This window comes from Malania oleifera, chromosome 1, assembly GCF_029873635.1.
Source record: "Malania oleifera isolate guangnan ecotype guangnan chromosome 1, ASM2987363v1, whole genome shotgun sequence".
Lineage (NCBI taxonomy): Eukaryota > Viridiplantae > Streptophyta > Magnoliopsida > Santalales > Ximeniaceae > Malania > Malania oleifera.
In genome coordinates this window covers 139,377,745-139,391,449 of record NC_080417.1, presented here as the reverse complement: position 1 = coordinate 139,391,449, position 13,705 = coordinate 139,377,745, and the positions used below count along the sequence as shown (strand labels likewise).

Here is a 13,705-nt window from a genome sequence, read left to right as displayed (position 1 = left end):
CCAATACGAGATTCACCAATCATGATCGAAATACTGGGAGAACCAGGGTCTCTAATTTTTTGCGGAGTCTGACTTAATATTAATGTGCTAACCTAGTCAGTCAAGAAAGCCTTTTTCTTCACATTCAATTTCCTTTTTACTGTGCATAGGTCTTTCACAAATTTTGCATATGCAGGGATTTGCTGTATGACCTCTAAAAGTAGAATGTTGATCTTCACCTGTTTAAATATTTCGTGGATCTCCATGTGATACTTATTCTTTAGACCAGATGTCAACCGCTGAGGATAGGGTACTACAGGTTGATACCCTTTAATTTACTCATCCTCCTTAGTATCTGACTTTGTTAAACTTAAGTTGGCTTCATCTGATTTTTCTTTTTCCTCATCTGTCTCAACTGTCACTTCAGGTGCTAGAGCAGCTGTTTGTTGATCAGTGGGCATTTCAGGATGGGTAACTTCTTTTCTACTTCTTAAGGTAATAACTGCCTTAGCTGACTCAAAAGCATCCCCTGAAATGTTGTGCACCGGTTGTTGTTGTTATCTATATACCTGGGGATTAAGCTAAGGCTGTGTAGGAAATTTACCTTCTTTCAAGGTATTCAGTTGTGTACTTATCTTATTCACGGCTTCTTTCAATTCTCTAGTGGTTGTGGCATGAAGTTGCATGAATTGCTGAAACATGTTCGCCATCTGCGTCATGCTATCATTAGGAGATTTCTTTGCTGGAATAGGAGCTAGCATTGGTTGGAATCCCGATGGTGCGTTGTAACAACCTGCTTAATAAACTGGGTATTTATTTTTTATATATTTTTTTATAATTTTCTACATGCTCTGATACCATACTGGGGTAAACCCAACCATTAACCTAAGACGCAAGAAGCAGAAACTGAATAAACATATCCATATGTAAATATATACAATACCACACAATACTAGAGTACTACACATTTTCCAAAATATATACATATGTCTATTCCCCAAAATACCCCTAACTAGCTAGGGTATACAAAAATACTCCCAGAATGTACTCACTCTCCACTAGCAGGGCAGTACAGAAGCCCCTCTATCTGAGAGCCTGGTCTGCTCGCCTACCTGGATCACCTGAAAAATGTTTCAACACTGGGATGAGCCAACGCTCAGTAAGAAGAAATATGCTATTACTAGTGTGTGGCAAATAAGTTACTATATCAGAAATCTATGTTCAAATAAACATGTATAACTGAATACATAAACAAAGTATAAGTGATAAAATCCACCACCCCTGTCCTTATTGCTTAACATGACAGTATTGAAGTTTATTATTCAAAATACTTCTAGTATAAGTAAGTATGTTCCCTATTTTTGCAAACCTATACATACGTAATAATAACTGAAAATGTTCTTTGTGGCTATCTGTATGTCATGACTTAACCCCTCATGACAGGTGCGGCCCGTAGGTGGGATTTACCCTGACTGGCCAACCAGGAATAAATCACTATACTCCATCGGTCAATCTGCCAACCTCAACCCATATCTAGATGGGGAGTCTAACCTCTTCAAGGCCTTAGGTGATCGACCTTACCACATATTATCCAAATAAGTGGTTGCACTCATAAAGTAACATAATATCTGTAGCAACGGTATCGTACTCTGTAGCTGCAAGTCCAACAGGGTCTAATATCATATAATATATTTCTATATATATATTTATCTGATTTACCATGATTCTAAAATACTGAAATAACCATGATGCTACATAAACTGTATTGTAATTCATACGTCGTACTGCTGAGAATCGTATAATCATAACACTGAAACTGCATAATCATAATACTGAGATTCGTATAATCATGGTAATAGAATTTGTATAATCATGGTACTAAAATCCATAAAATCATGGAACTGAAATATCGTAAAATCAAAACACTGAAACATCATAAAACAAATCTTCGTACCATACTTATATTCACAAGTCACACAATACTGTAATACATAATTTTCATCATTTAATAAAATGTATAATATTTTAAAATGCCTAGCATAGCATATTTCCCTTACCTGTCTACTTGAAAACTCCTATGGAATACTAGCCTAACACCCGCAGGGCCTCCTACAAAACATCCTAAAAACAATATTTCCTAGAACATAATATCAGTATTTCTCTACCTACATCATTTTCTATAACTATCATGAGGCCAAAAATAGGCTAAAAGGCCTTACCCTAAATTTGGGATGAAATCTAACTCGATCCCACCGACGATTCGTCCTAGCAAACTTGAAGAGAACTTCGCCAGGAATGTCGTGGTGGCTTCGGATTGTCGATCTGGCGTCTAGCGGGGCCGGAATCGAAGAGAGAAAGGAGAGAGTGACGTAGAGAGAGAGAGAGAAAGAGAGAGAGAGAGAGAGAGAGAGAGAGAGAGAGAGAGAGAGAGAGAGAGAGAAAGAGAGAGAGAGGAGAGAGAGAGAGGCGTGAAAAATGGATAAAAATCCAGTTTTTAGCTATTTATAGGGCCAGATTCGTCAACGAGACACGTCACTTCGTCGACGAATCCTTCAGTAAATTCGTCGAAAAAGCCCTGTATTCGTCGACGAAATTCAGAGCAGCCAAAACCTCTCTCGGTATTTTCTCGTCGACGAATCCCTGTATTCGTCAACTAATTTTCTTCGGCACTCGTCAACAAATTTTCCTCTGCACTCGTCGACGAACCCCTGTATTCGTCGACGAGTCTACAGCCTCCTTCTATTTCTGTTTCTATTTCTCTCTCTCTTATTATTTAAAATGCTATTTTTCTTCGGGTCACTACATGCGTAGCTTTGAGAAATCTGTTGTGGCTGATACTGCAGTTGAGGAGCTACAACTGGGTGATATGTCAGTTGTGGAGGCGGCGCGTAAGATTGAGGAACTTGCTGATACCGTGAGGATGATGGACCGGGCTAATCATTCCTCCATGAGAGATTCAGATGATTCCTCCATCCTGGATTATAAGTGTTTGAGAACAGTTGATTCTGAGTTTTGTTGACCTAATTTGCCGATGGCACCCAATCAGATCTACTCTCTTGTCATACTGGTAGTAATTGACAATCCTGAAGTCATTGATCTAAGGTCTCATAGATAAAGCAATCCTCAGCTTTCTCTTTTTTTGATTCCATATGTAACGCCCCAACCTGGGTTTGCCAGGGAGTACTGCGTCTCTCCTCCTCTACCTGGACTAGACAACAGAGGAGCAAGCCTTATCAGACTAATGACTGGCCCCACAAATCAACACGTATTCGTTTCGATGTGTTTTGTCATCACTCACACACTTCCTGAGAAAACTTCCCAGGAGGTCACCTATCCCAATATTGCTCCAAGCCGAGCACACTTAATCGGGGAGTTCTTATGGGAAAGCTCCCGAAAAGAAAGGTGCACCTTGTTGATATGGGTAGTAACATCTAATTCTTTTAAGTCTTTCATCCATGGGGTATCACACCATAACCTCCAGTTTCTTAGGCAACGTAGCAACAAGAGCCTATAAGCTAGTTTCCTCTTTGAACTCATATCTGCCTCCACCACTGATCGCTCTGAGAGGTTGTGCTGCTATTGGTGCCAATTCACGACGTGTGTTCCATTGTTGGGCACTATCAGCTAAATAATCGAAGAATGATAAACCCTCATCTGGTTCCTTGCTAAAGAACTCCTTATTGCACATAGTCTGAACAAATTTTTTACACGCAGGGGTTAGAGCAGTATAAAAATAATTCACTAACTTCCAAGATTTGAATCCATGGTGTGGACATATGTTCATTAGGTCCTTGAATCTCTCCCAGTAGGCTTGGAATGTCTCGTCACCTTTTTGCATGAATTGACTGATCTGCTCCTACAGGTATTGAGTTCTCTGAAAATGAAAGAGCTTATGTAAGAACCCACGCTACATTTTAGCCCAACTAGTAATAGAGTTAGGTCGCAGAGAATTAAACCAATTTTTTTCCTTATCTTTCAAAGAAAAGGAAAACAAGCGAAGTTTGATATATTCATCAGTTCCAGCCCTATTAATGAAACTGGTGCATACCAACTCAAAATCTATCAAGTGTTGGTATGGACTCTCAGAATCCATCCCATGAAATTGGAGTATCACAGATAACATACCATGCTTAATATTCAAGTTCGATGCATCTTGTGACAACACAATGCATGAAGGTGTAGATGTGCATGTAGGTTGTAGAAAATCCTGAAGTGTACGTGGTGCAAGTGCAGCCATGACTCAAAGAATTATTCAAATAGATTGCTCAAATCAATTTCAAAATCACTCATAAAATTAATAGGAGAATAGTCAGATTCTGTGTTTTGTGTGCCCCTACTAGTGCTATGTGAAATTTTAGATAGTCTATTCGAATTATCTCGAACCCAAGGCATTAAATATCAATGCAAACAACAGAAATCCACTAGCACAACAGTAAATAAGTATGATCATTTTTTTTTCAAATTTTCAATTTCTTTTTAATTTTTTGATTTTTTGATTTTTGATTTTTTGATTTTTGATTTTTGATTTTCTTATTTTTTTGTAATTAATGAAAAATAAAAAATAATTGGAAAAACACAAAATTTGAAATTAAAACTAGCAATCCCTGGCACGGCGCCAAAAACTTGACTCACTCTAAAAATGAGCAGCTCATAAGTTATCCCAAGTATAGGAGTTCAATCATGTAATATTCAGTCCAAATGCCACATCATCTCCTCGGGGAATGCGGTTTAAATTCCAAATTTTACGTATTTCCAATTGAAAATAAAAGTCACTGAACTCAGTTCAGATTCGGGTTTTTTGGATTTGTGAGATTTCTTTTAAGAAATTAAATGAACATTCAATGTAAACTCTAAATCCTAACATGCACTAAATTTAATAACGAGAAACGAAAATCCTATGTCTAATCAAGCAGACATTGAAACACGCGTTGAACTTCGGGATAAAAACTAAAGGCAAGAACTTTCCTACTTAATTAAAGCATGCAAGACTGAGAATGCAACTAATCACAATTTTGAATGACACTAATTTAAGTGTAATCAAGAACTGAAACAGGAATCCAAGACTTCAAGAACTAATCCCTAAACAGCCAGAACACTAAAAAAAAAAGGACTTTAATAAAACTTAAACTAAACCGAACTCAACAGAATTTAACTCTTAAAGAAGACAATTAATATAAATCCTAAAGAAAACATATTTATTATTATTATTATTATTATTATTATTATTATTAGGAAATCGACACGAACTTAGACATAATCACTCAACCAACGCTAAATAAATACGAAGAATAGAGAAAGAAATTAACTTTAATTAAAAGACTTCAAATTAAAGCATGCAAGACTAAGAACGCAACTAATCACAATTTTAAATAACTCTAATTTAAGTGCAATCAAGAACTGAAACAAGAATCCAAGACTTCAAGAACTAAACCATAAACAGTCAGAACATTGAAAAAATGGACTTTAATAAAACTTAAACTAAACCGAACTCAATAGAATTTAACTCTTAAAGAAGACAATTAATAAAAATCCTAAAGAAAACATATTTATTATTATTATTATTATTATTATTATTATTATTATTATTATTATATTAGGAAATCAACACGAACTTAGACATAATCACTCAACCAACGCTAAATAAATATGAAGAACAAAGAAAGAAATTAACTTGAATTAAAAGACTTCAAATTAAAGCATGCAAAACTGAGAACGCAACTAATCACAATTTTGAATAACACTAATTTAAGTGCAATCAAGAACTGAAACAGAAATTCAAGACTTCAAGAACTAAACCATAAATAATTAGAACACTAAAAAAAATGGACTTTAATAAAACTTAAACTAAACCGAACTCAATAGAATTTAACTCTTGAAGAAGACAATTAATATAAATCCTAAAGAAAACATATTTATTATTATTATTATTTATTTTATATTAGGAGATCAACAAAAACATAGACATAATACTTCAACCAACGCTAAATAAATATGAAGAATAGAGAAAGAAATCAACTTTAATTAAAAGACTTCAAACAAGACTACCACAATAATAACATCCAAACAAACTTTAGAAATTAAAACTTAAAACAAATTTTTTCCAAAGAAAATAAATAATAATAACTTAAATCCTTAAAAACAATAATAAAAAGAGACAATTAAAAAAAGAATGAGAATGAAGAAAAGAAAAAAGAAAGAAAGAGAAAGAAGAGAGAGAGAGAGAGTTGGGAGTGGCTGGTCGTGGCTGCAGCGGCTTCAGCAGCTGTATGGAATTGGTCACTGGGCTTCTCGAGTCTTCAACAGTCCCAGCAGCAAGTAGGGGCTCGGGGTGGCAGGAGCAGCAGAAGGGCTCGGTTGTGGTTGCAGGAACATAGGGAGGTGGCTCGGGATGGCAGCAGGTCCTCGAGTCTTCTGAGTAGTAGCTGGGAGGATGACTGGCAGCAGCTGGGAAGAAGAAGGAGGAGCGGTACGGGGGAGTAAGGGAGAAAGAGGTAATATAAGGGAGCTCGGGGGTTGCAAGAAAGGGAGAAGGAGAAGGAGAAGGAGAAGGAGGGGTGCAAGGCTGTTCGCTTGAAGAGAAAATCATAAGGGGAGGGGGAGAGAATGCCCAATGCCCAGCGAGCCCAAGAAGACCTGACTAAGAGGACCCGACCCTACTGCATGGCCAGGTCACATCAAGTTTGAATTTTTTTTTTCTTTTCTCCTTTTTTTTCTTTTTTTCATTTTTTTCTTTGCGAACAAGGCCAATTTTGACCCTACTGGAGTCTGTTTCTCTCAAAACTCAAAACACAAAAGTTGTAGATAATCTTCTCATCTTTCTCCAAAATTTCAAATCATCTTGATCGAAGTTTGGATGAAAAAGTTATGTTCGAATTACGAATTGATGCCGGTTTTAGCTCTCGATAATTTTTTTGAGATAAAAAAAATGCCAAAAATTTATAAATTACTCAATAAAACCTAAATATTATAAATAGGACATTGTGTTAAAATATTCAAAGTAATTAGGTATTTAATTAAAAATATAGATCTCAATGCATGAATTAAACTACTTAATTACGCAGTTTAAGCGCGTAATAAACCAGGTTGAGGGAGCCAATTGTACTCATAGGTTTATAGTTTGACTTAGCATGATAGGCCAGTCAGAGTTAAGTCCCGTCCACAATCCATATAACCCAAGCATGCGGGGTTAATTCATGCATACAGTTATCCATCGAGGATGCTTTTACGGTTAAATAAATAAATATATATATATATATATATATATATATATATATATGTAGTTTTACAAAGAACTAGAACTATCTACTACAACTAAAAATATGTTCAAGTAGAAAACTTATTTTAAAAGGCATAAGCGTGAGTAATGATATGTTTTACATTGAAATATTATATATCACAGTTATAGTGGATTTAATAGTTGTGCTATTCAAGTAAAACTCATTTGTCACACACTGATTGTAACTTATTCTGTCTTACTGAGAGGTGTCTCATCCCAGCATTCCAAACATTTCAGGTGATCCAGATAGGTGTGCAAAGCATACTCCGAGATAGAGGAGACTTTTGTATTACCCTAACTTCAGGGTAAGTTTTGAGTTGGGAGTTGTATTTTTGGGTATGCCCCTAGGGCATTGTGTTTGGTTTTGGGAGATGTATATTTCTATTTTGGGAATTACTGAAACTTTGGTATTGTAAATAAGGTTAATGTATTTTTATGCTTTCCGCTGCATAGATGGCATGTTTTGTGGACAGGTATCCTCGGTACCACTTGACGTAAAAGACATGATAGTGGATATTATTATGGGTATCAGAGTAATATTATTCTGTTACAGGATTTATAAATAAAAAAAGAAAGAAAAAGAATGGTAGTAATTTTGAGGTCATTACAAACCAAACTTGAACATGAATAGGTTAGGCTTGTTTTGACTCATGAACAACTAGATTATAGGCTTGGTTTGGAATTATTTAATAAATTAAAATTAAAATTATTATGGGCTAGCTAATTAATAATGTCAAATTAGACTTGATAAATTCTATATTGCGCTTAAAAGTAGGGATTGTTTGTACATGAGATTATTTAACTCAAATTCTATAACTTGAATTTAATTGGTAATAAAGTTAATGCTCAAGATCAATAAACTAACCTGGTGGAGAGCGTATTAAAGCTCGGTCAGAGCTCACCTCAAGCTCGAACTCGATTACAAATTCAATAAACAATCTTGTACATGACAAGACTCAGCTTTATATTGACTCATTTGCAACCCTACTTAAGAGGATGACAACCCTTTGAATCTCTAAATTTTTTAAAAAAAATATTATTGTATTTTTCTATTTTTTCATCAATATTAATTATATTGCTTCCCTCTTAAACTTTTTTTAGCCCATCTAGATGTTTATTGAAATTTAGTTTATATACATTCCAAAATCATTTCATATCCTATGCTAACTTTTGAATTTAATGTTTTTTTTTTGTGGTCAACTTATGTTGTGTTTTCCTAGGACCCAAGGAGTAGATTGTCTTTTATTAAATTATAAAATTCAAAAGACATTTTCAAAAAAATTCTTTTACTCTCATCCGTCCTAGGAAACAATATTAAAATTCAAATTCTTTTCCAAACCTCAAAAATAAAATTTGATTGGCTTCTGTTTTAATTAATTGTCCATCTAGATTTATTCGCGTAGCAAGCATGAAGTTAGGCTTTAGTTTCCCCAAGATACCAAGTTTGATTCCCTACTTGAGTACTTGTGGTTTACCTAATGAATTACCAGTTATGTGTCTAATGCAAGCATAACAATGTTTTCATCCCCTCAATTCGGTGCCATCTAAATGGATCCAAAGACCTTGCCAAGGTTGAAATTTCTAAGTAATTAAAAAAAAAAAAAAAAAAAACCTAACCTTTAATATACACTTTTAGTCAATTCGTCCAAAAAAAAAAATACAATAATAATACCATCACAAATTACAATGAGAGAAATAAAATAATTAAATTTAATTAGTATTTACTTATTAACTTTAATAATATTATGTCTTGTTATATGAATTTTAATTTTGTTTTATATGCTAGCTTGCATTTATATATGTATATAATACAATCATTTGTTTTAGTTTTAGGATATAATGAAATCTGTCATTTGAATAAATAGTCAACTTTGGCCTAATTGGTTCTTCTGGATTGATACACATACCAAATCAGAAGAAAAATTGGATTCTTAAAATTCAACAAATTATGGTCTCCCTAAATTCAAATTCAACCACTAATTTTTAATGAAGCATAATTGAATGATTCAATTGAATGCCGCCATCAAATGAGAATAATAATAAATGAATGTTTAATATGTTGCACGTGAGTGGTTCATCCCAATTCCCATGCATGCTAGCAGTCACGAAACCTATGCCCCTCACCACGTGCCATGATGTGCATAGACTTAATTGGAAGGAAAATCAGCGACGGAATTCAATTCCTCCCAAGCTAGGGAAAAAACTTTATCTGAGAATTCCCCGGACCACGCCATCTGCCCTGCCATTCACTTCAGGCTGGCTCGGGTTTCTTTTTCCCAGGAAACTTCTACTCACGTCCCCGCCCTTTTTTGTACTTTGGTCGTTTTTTGTTATTTGAAAATAACGGTACAAACGGAATCTCATCTTCCCCCTACAGAATCACGCTGTTTTTGACCTGGAATTTTTTTACCAGCGATAACTATCGTGGCTAATGCTCCACATGGACGGTAAAACATGAAAGTATAGTGAAGAATGAGTTTTCCTCTTATTTTTCATTTCTTTTCTTTTTCCACCCAAAATTTTTGATCCAAAAGAACCTTCAGCCTCATTAGAAACTTAAAAGACATGAGGAAAAATAAAGGAATTCAATTTGTCAGGTTTGATTATCAAGAAAATTTATAAAAAAATAAAAAATAAATATGTCAAGTTAATGAATAAAAATTTGATTTAATAAATTATTCGTATTTAATTTTCTTAAGGTTTTAATTATATTATAATTAATTTTTATTTTTAGTAATATTTTATGCAAAGAAAAAAATATAATAAAAAATAAGTTTTCTTCTCATTTTTCTATTCTTTCCTTTTGCCTAAAAATATTCTTTATTCAAAGCATCGTTGGAGTGATTACGGCATTATATTAGAAAATAATGATCCTAATTTATACCTATTATTTTCCTTAGAATTGTTATCATTCAATTTTGAAAAGGGAATGAGATAATTCTTTTTTATTTTTTGAAAAATTAAAAACTACTCAATAGATATAAATTAGTATCATTACTTTCTAACTTGGTTTGGTTTGCGCGCGTTTAAAAGACTCTCCCAAACTTGGTATTTCGGATTACGTCCGTTTTGGAACTTTGGCCGACCCCACTTATCAAAATCAAACCCTATTTTAGTCTAATTAATTAATTAGTTAAATTAGCCAACTGCCCAGTCTTCCTTTCCCTCCCTGGCTGCGGCTGGCGCTCCCTCCCTCCTTATTTTTACCCCTAAAGCACAACTGCTAAACCCTGGCCTTCCACACGCACTGTCATTTGCTTGCTTTCTCTGTTTTCATCGCGCGTTTGGGCTTTGGATTCCACCTTTTTGTTACTTTCCCACACCACGCGCCTCGCCTTCCCAGTTCCTACCTTCAAATGCCGTGGTCTCCTACCCCGGCATTGAATATTCAGATTCAGCGCGACAGTCGAATTGCTTGAGTTGAGCGAACCTTGTGTCGTTACCCTTTTCGCTCCCACTCTCTTCATTTGAATCTCTCTGCAAAATCTTCTTCAGATTAATTAAGCATCTCCTTCTCTTTCTTAAATTTTTGTTTCGTGCCTGAAGGATAGCCCCGCGATTGCTTCCAGTGAAAAGTGAGTGTAATAAATTTGAATTTGTTCTCGTGATTTTTTTTTTTTGTTGTTCTAAAAAAAATTCCTGTATTTCTTTCTTTTTTTTTTTCTCTGTTTTTCTATCTTCTTATATCACGGATTTTTGTTAGCAAATTAAGTTTTGGAGTTTTAAATGTGTGGTTATCGGAAGATTATTTCTTGTTTTTGGTTTTTGGTTCCTAATCAATGTAGCTTTTCTTGATGGGAATGAGGTCATTTGCATTCTTACCTGCCGTATGCTTTTCAATGCCTTGGGTTTACTACCTTGTTGTTTATCAGCTCCTGCTATATTTAGTTTTGCTTCTGCTATGCATTTGTGTTGCACATATTACTTGAAATTCATCGGTTATTGCTTGTTATTGTGTCATCAACTTCAACCAAGTTTTGCTCAATTGAGAATTCCTTAACTGTGATTATCTGTTTCTAAACACTTGTCTGATTGATGCAAAGGGATGAATGTGCTCATGTTATCGGTTGACCAGTTTTAAGATGGAAATCTTGTTCTGGGCTATGCATAATAGCAGTGTTTACTGATGATATAAATTATCCAATGTTTGTTGGTTTTTGCAATCAAGTTAGTATATACAGTAGATGGTTGAGGAATATATTTGTTTGATATGGTGTTTATCATCTGTATGCTCTTCTAAAAGGCAGACTCAGGGTTTATGTAGGTTCCCTAACAAGACGACCGCTTTTGATTTAAATCTTCTGTTGGAAACTCATTATGGGCGAAACTGGATGTAATAATATTTTGAAGGATTTTTACGTCCCAAATTACATACTTGCACCTGAATCAGAGGTCAGAGATACTGCTTATGTACCCACCTGTCCTGTGTTAGTGTTCATCAATTCCAAAAGTGGTGGTCAGCTGGGAAGCCAACTTCTTGTTACGTATCGTGCTCTTCTTAATAAAAATCAGGTAAATTATTTTTGCCCGCATCCTAGATTCACCGAGAAAGACACCTTTAAAGGAATGAATACACGGTTGTATGGAACTATGTGATTTGAATAGCGTTGCCATGGGGGTGATTGATTTCAGGTTTTTGACTTGGGAGAAAAGGCTCCTGATAAGGTACTAATCCAGTTCTATATCAATGTTGAAAAGCTCAAGCATAGTGGAGATGGTTTGGCCTCTGAAATTCAAAAGAGGTTGCGAATTATTGTGAGTTGAATTCATTATTTTTAATGATATTTCTTCCCTTTTTTTTGTTGTTTTCCATCCTGTTTATGTGCTTTCCTAGTCCTAGTCCTTGTCCTTCAAAATCTTCATTTTCCTTTTTTTTTGTTCTATGTCTAATATATTTTCAGATCATTAGGTTGCAGGTGGGGATGGTACTGCCAGCTGGGTTCTTGGAGTAGTCTGTGATCTCAAATTACCTCACCCACCACCAATTGCCACAGTGCCATTGGGAACTGGAAACAACCTCCCATTCTCCTTTGGATGGGTAAGATGCATTATGTAGTGCTGTGTTGCATCATAGAGCTTCCTTGAAATGTTTGTGCGGTGATGGTTGTTGTGGCTTGATTTGATTGTTGCCTTCTGTTCAATTTTTTTGCTATGATCAGCATGGGTTCTGTACTGGTTGTGCACTGCTATTTTCTCAGTCTTATTTATGTTCCACTATTAATGCTTTGTTAGTGTAGTTAGGATTAATATTTGACATGTGTTGAGTGATAGACATAAAAATGTAGTTCTTAATAGTGTTCATAACAACATTTTCCTCAAAGTCTTTGTCAGAAATTTGAAGCTGTAGTTCCCTTTCCATGTGCTTCCTGATTTATTTATTTATTTATTTCATTTCAGTTAAATGACACTTTATGGTTGTCGATTGATGTTTCGTCAGTATTGAAAGCACTGGGAAAATATGAAATGAAATACGTATAGCATGCACTTCTTTTTGTTTTAAATAAATTTTGATGCTGATAATTGGGACTTCACTATTTTCAGGGGAAGAAAAATCCTGGCACAGACCGCCAGTCTGTAGAGATGTTCTTGAAGGAAGTAAAGACTGCCAAGGAAATGAAAATTGATAGGTAAATCATTTTTAGATTCCTGGTTTGGTCTTAGATCACAGATAAACACAAACATATCTATGTACACACACCACACTGACGATGAAAATGATTTTTGCATCCTTGCTGTACCTGGATTTCATTTATTTTATATTTTCCTTCAGTTCATTCTTCTTAAGAGATATGGGTTTATAATACTGAGTTGAGACAGCTGCTTCTTTTACTGGACAGTTTTAGCTTGTTGAATAGCAAAGTAATGCATATATGTGCCTTAGTTTAAATATGACAGGTTTGTTTGTCTTCCTACATATGTAAAGCATGCTTAGACATTATATATTCATGCTACAGAACAATTTTTCTAGAATGTTGGAATTGTTCAGTGCTTTAATTTACATTAAAATATTGTTAGTGATAGGTGTGATGTTTTCTGGTCATTAACAAGACAGTACATATATAGTAAGGGAATGGGAAAAAGGACTGAAAAATGCAGTGGAACCACCTTCGCACATCAGAATTACATTGTTAACCACCTTCGTCATAATTCCAACTTGCGTCAAGTGTGCTAGTGTCTTCATGACCCCCCCCCCCCCTTATAAGTCATAGTGCCTGATAAATAACCATAGTAATTCAGTTCAAGAAAAATAAGAACACTGGCTGAATTACCTTGCAAGATTTTTAGATAGGATAGGAGATTTAGCCGCTTAAACCTGTGCAGCAGCAATTGAACATGACTCTAGGAAACTGAGAACAAAAATGAAGAAAAAAATACTGCTCATAATACTGTCACATGGGTATTGTTCATGCTACTGTAACAGCCTGATTCCTTAAGTTTTTTAGGGCTTTT

General features: G+C 34.9%; 1 protein-coding gene across 3 annotated transcripts in view; it reads left to right on the top strand.

Moving 5' to 3' along the window:
* Positions 1 to 10,395: 10,395 nt before the first annotated feature.
* Positions 10,396 to 13,705, top strand: part of LOC131160591 (diacylglycerol kinase 1-like) — a 48,702-nt gene continuing 45,392 nt past the window's right edge. The window contains exons 1-5 of one of the 3 annotated variants that reach the window (XM_058116412.1): positions 10,396 to 10,830; positions 11,509 to 11,767; positions 11,888 to 12,010; positions 12,165 to 12,293; positions 12,797 to 12,882. In XM_058116412.1, coding sequence (XP_057972395.1) covers positions 11,573 to 11,767; positions 11,888 to 12,010; positions 12,165 to 12,293; positions 12,797 to 12,882 — 533 coding nt within the window. In that variant the 5' untranslated portion in view covers positions 10,396 to 10,830; positions 11,509 to 11,572. Of the gene's footprint in view, positions 10,831 to 11,498; positions 11,768 to 11,887; positions 12,011 to 12,164; positions 12,294 to 12,796; positions 12,883 to 13,705 lie in introns of all 3 variants that reach the window. The other 2 variants (XM_058116421.1, XM_058116430.1) reach the window with 2 other exon arrangements.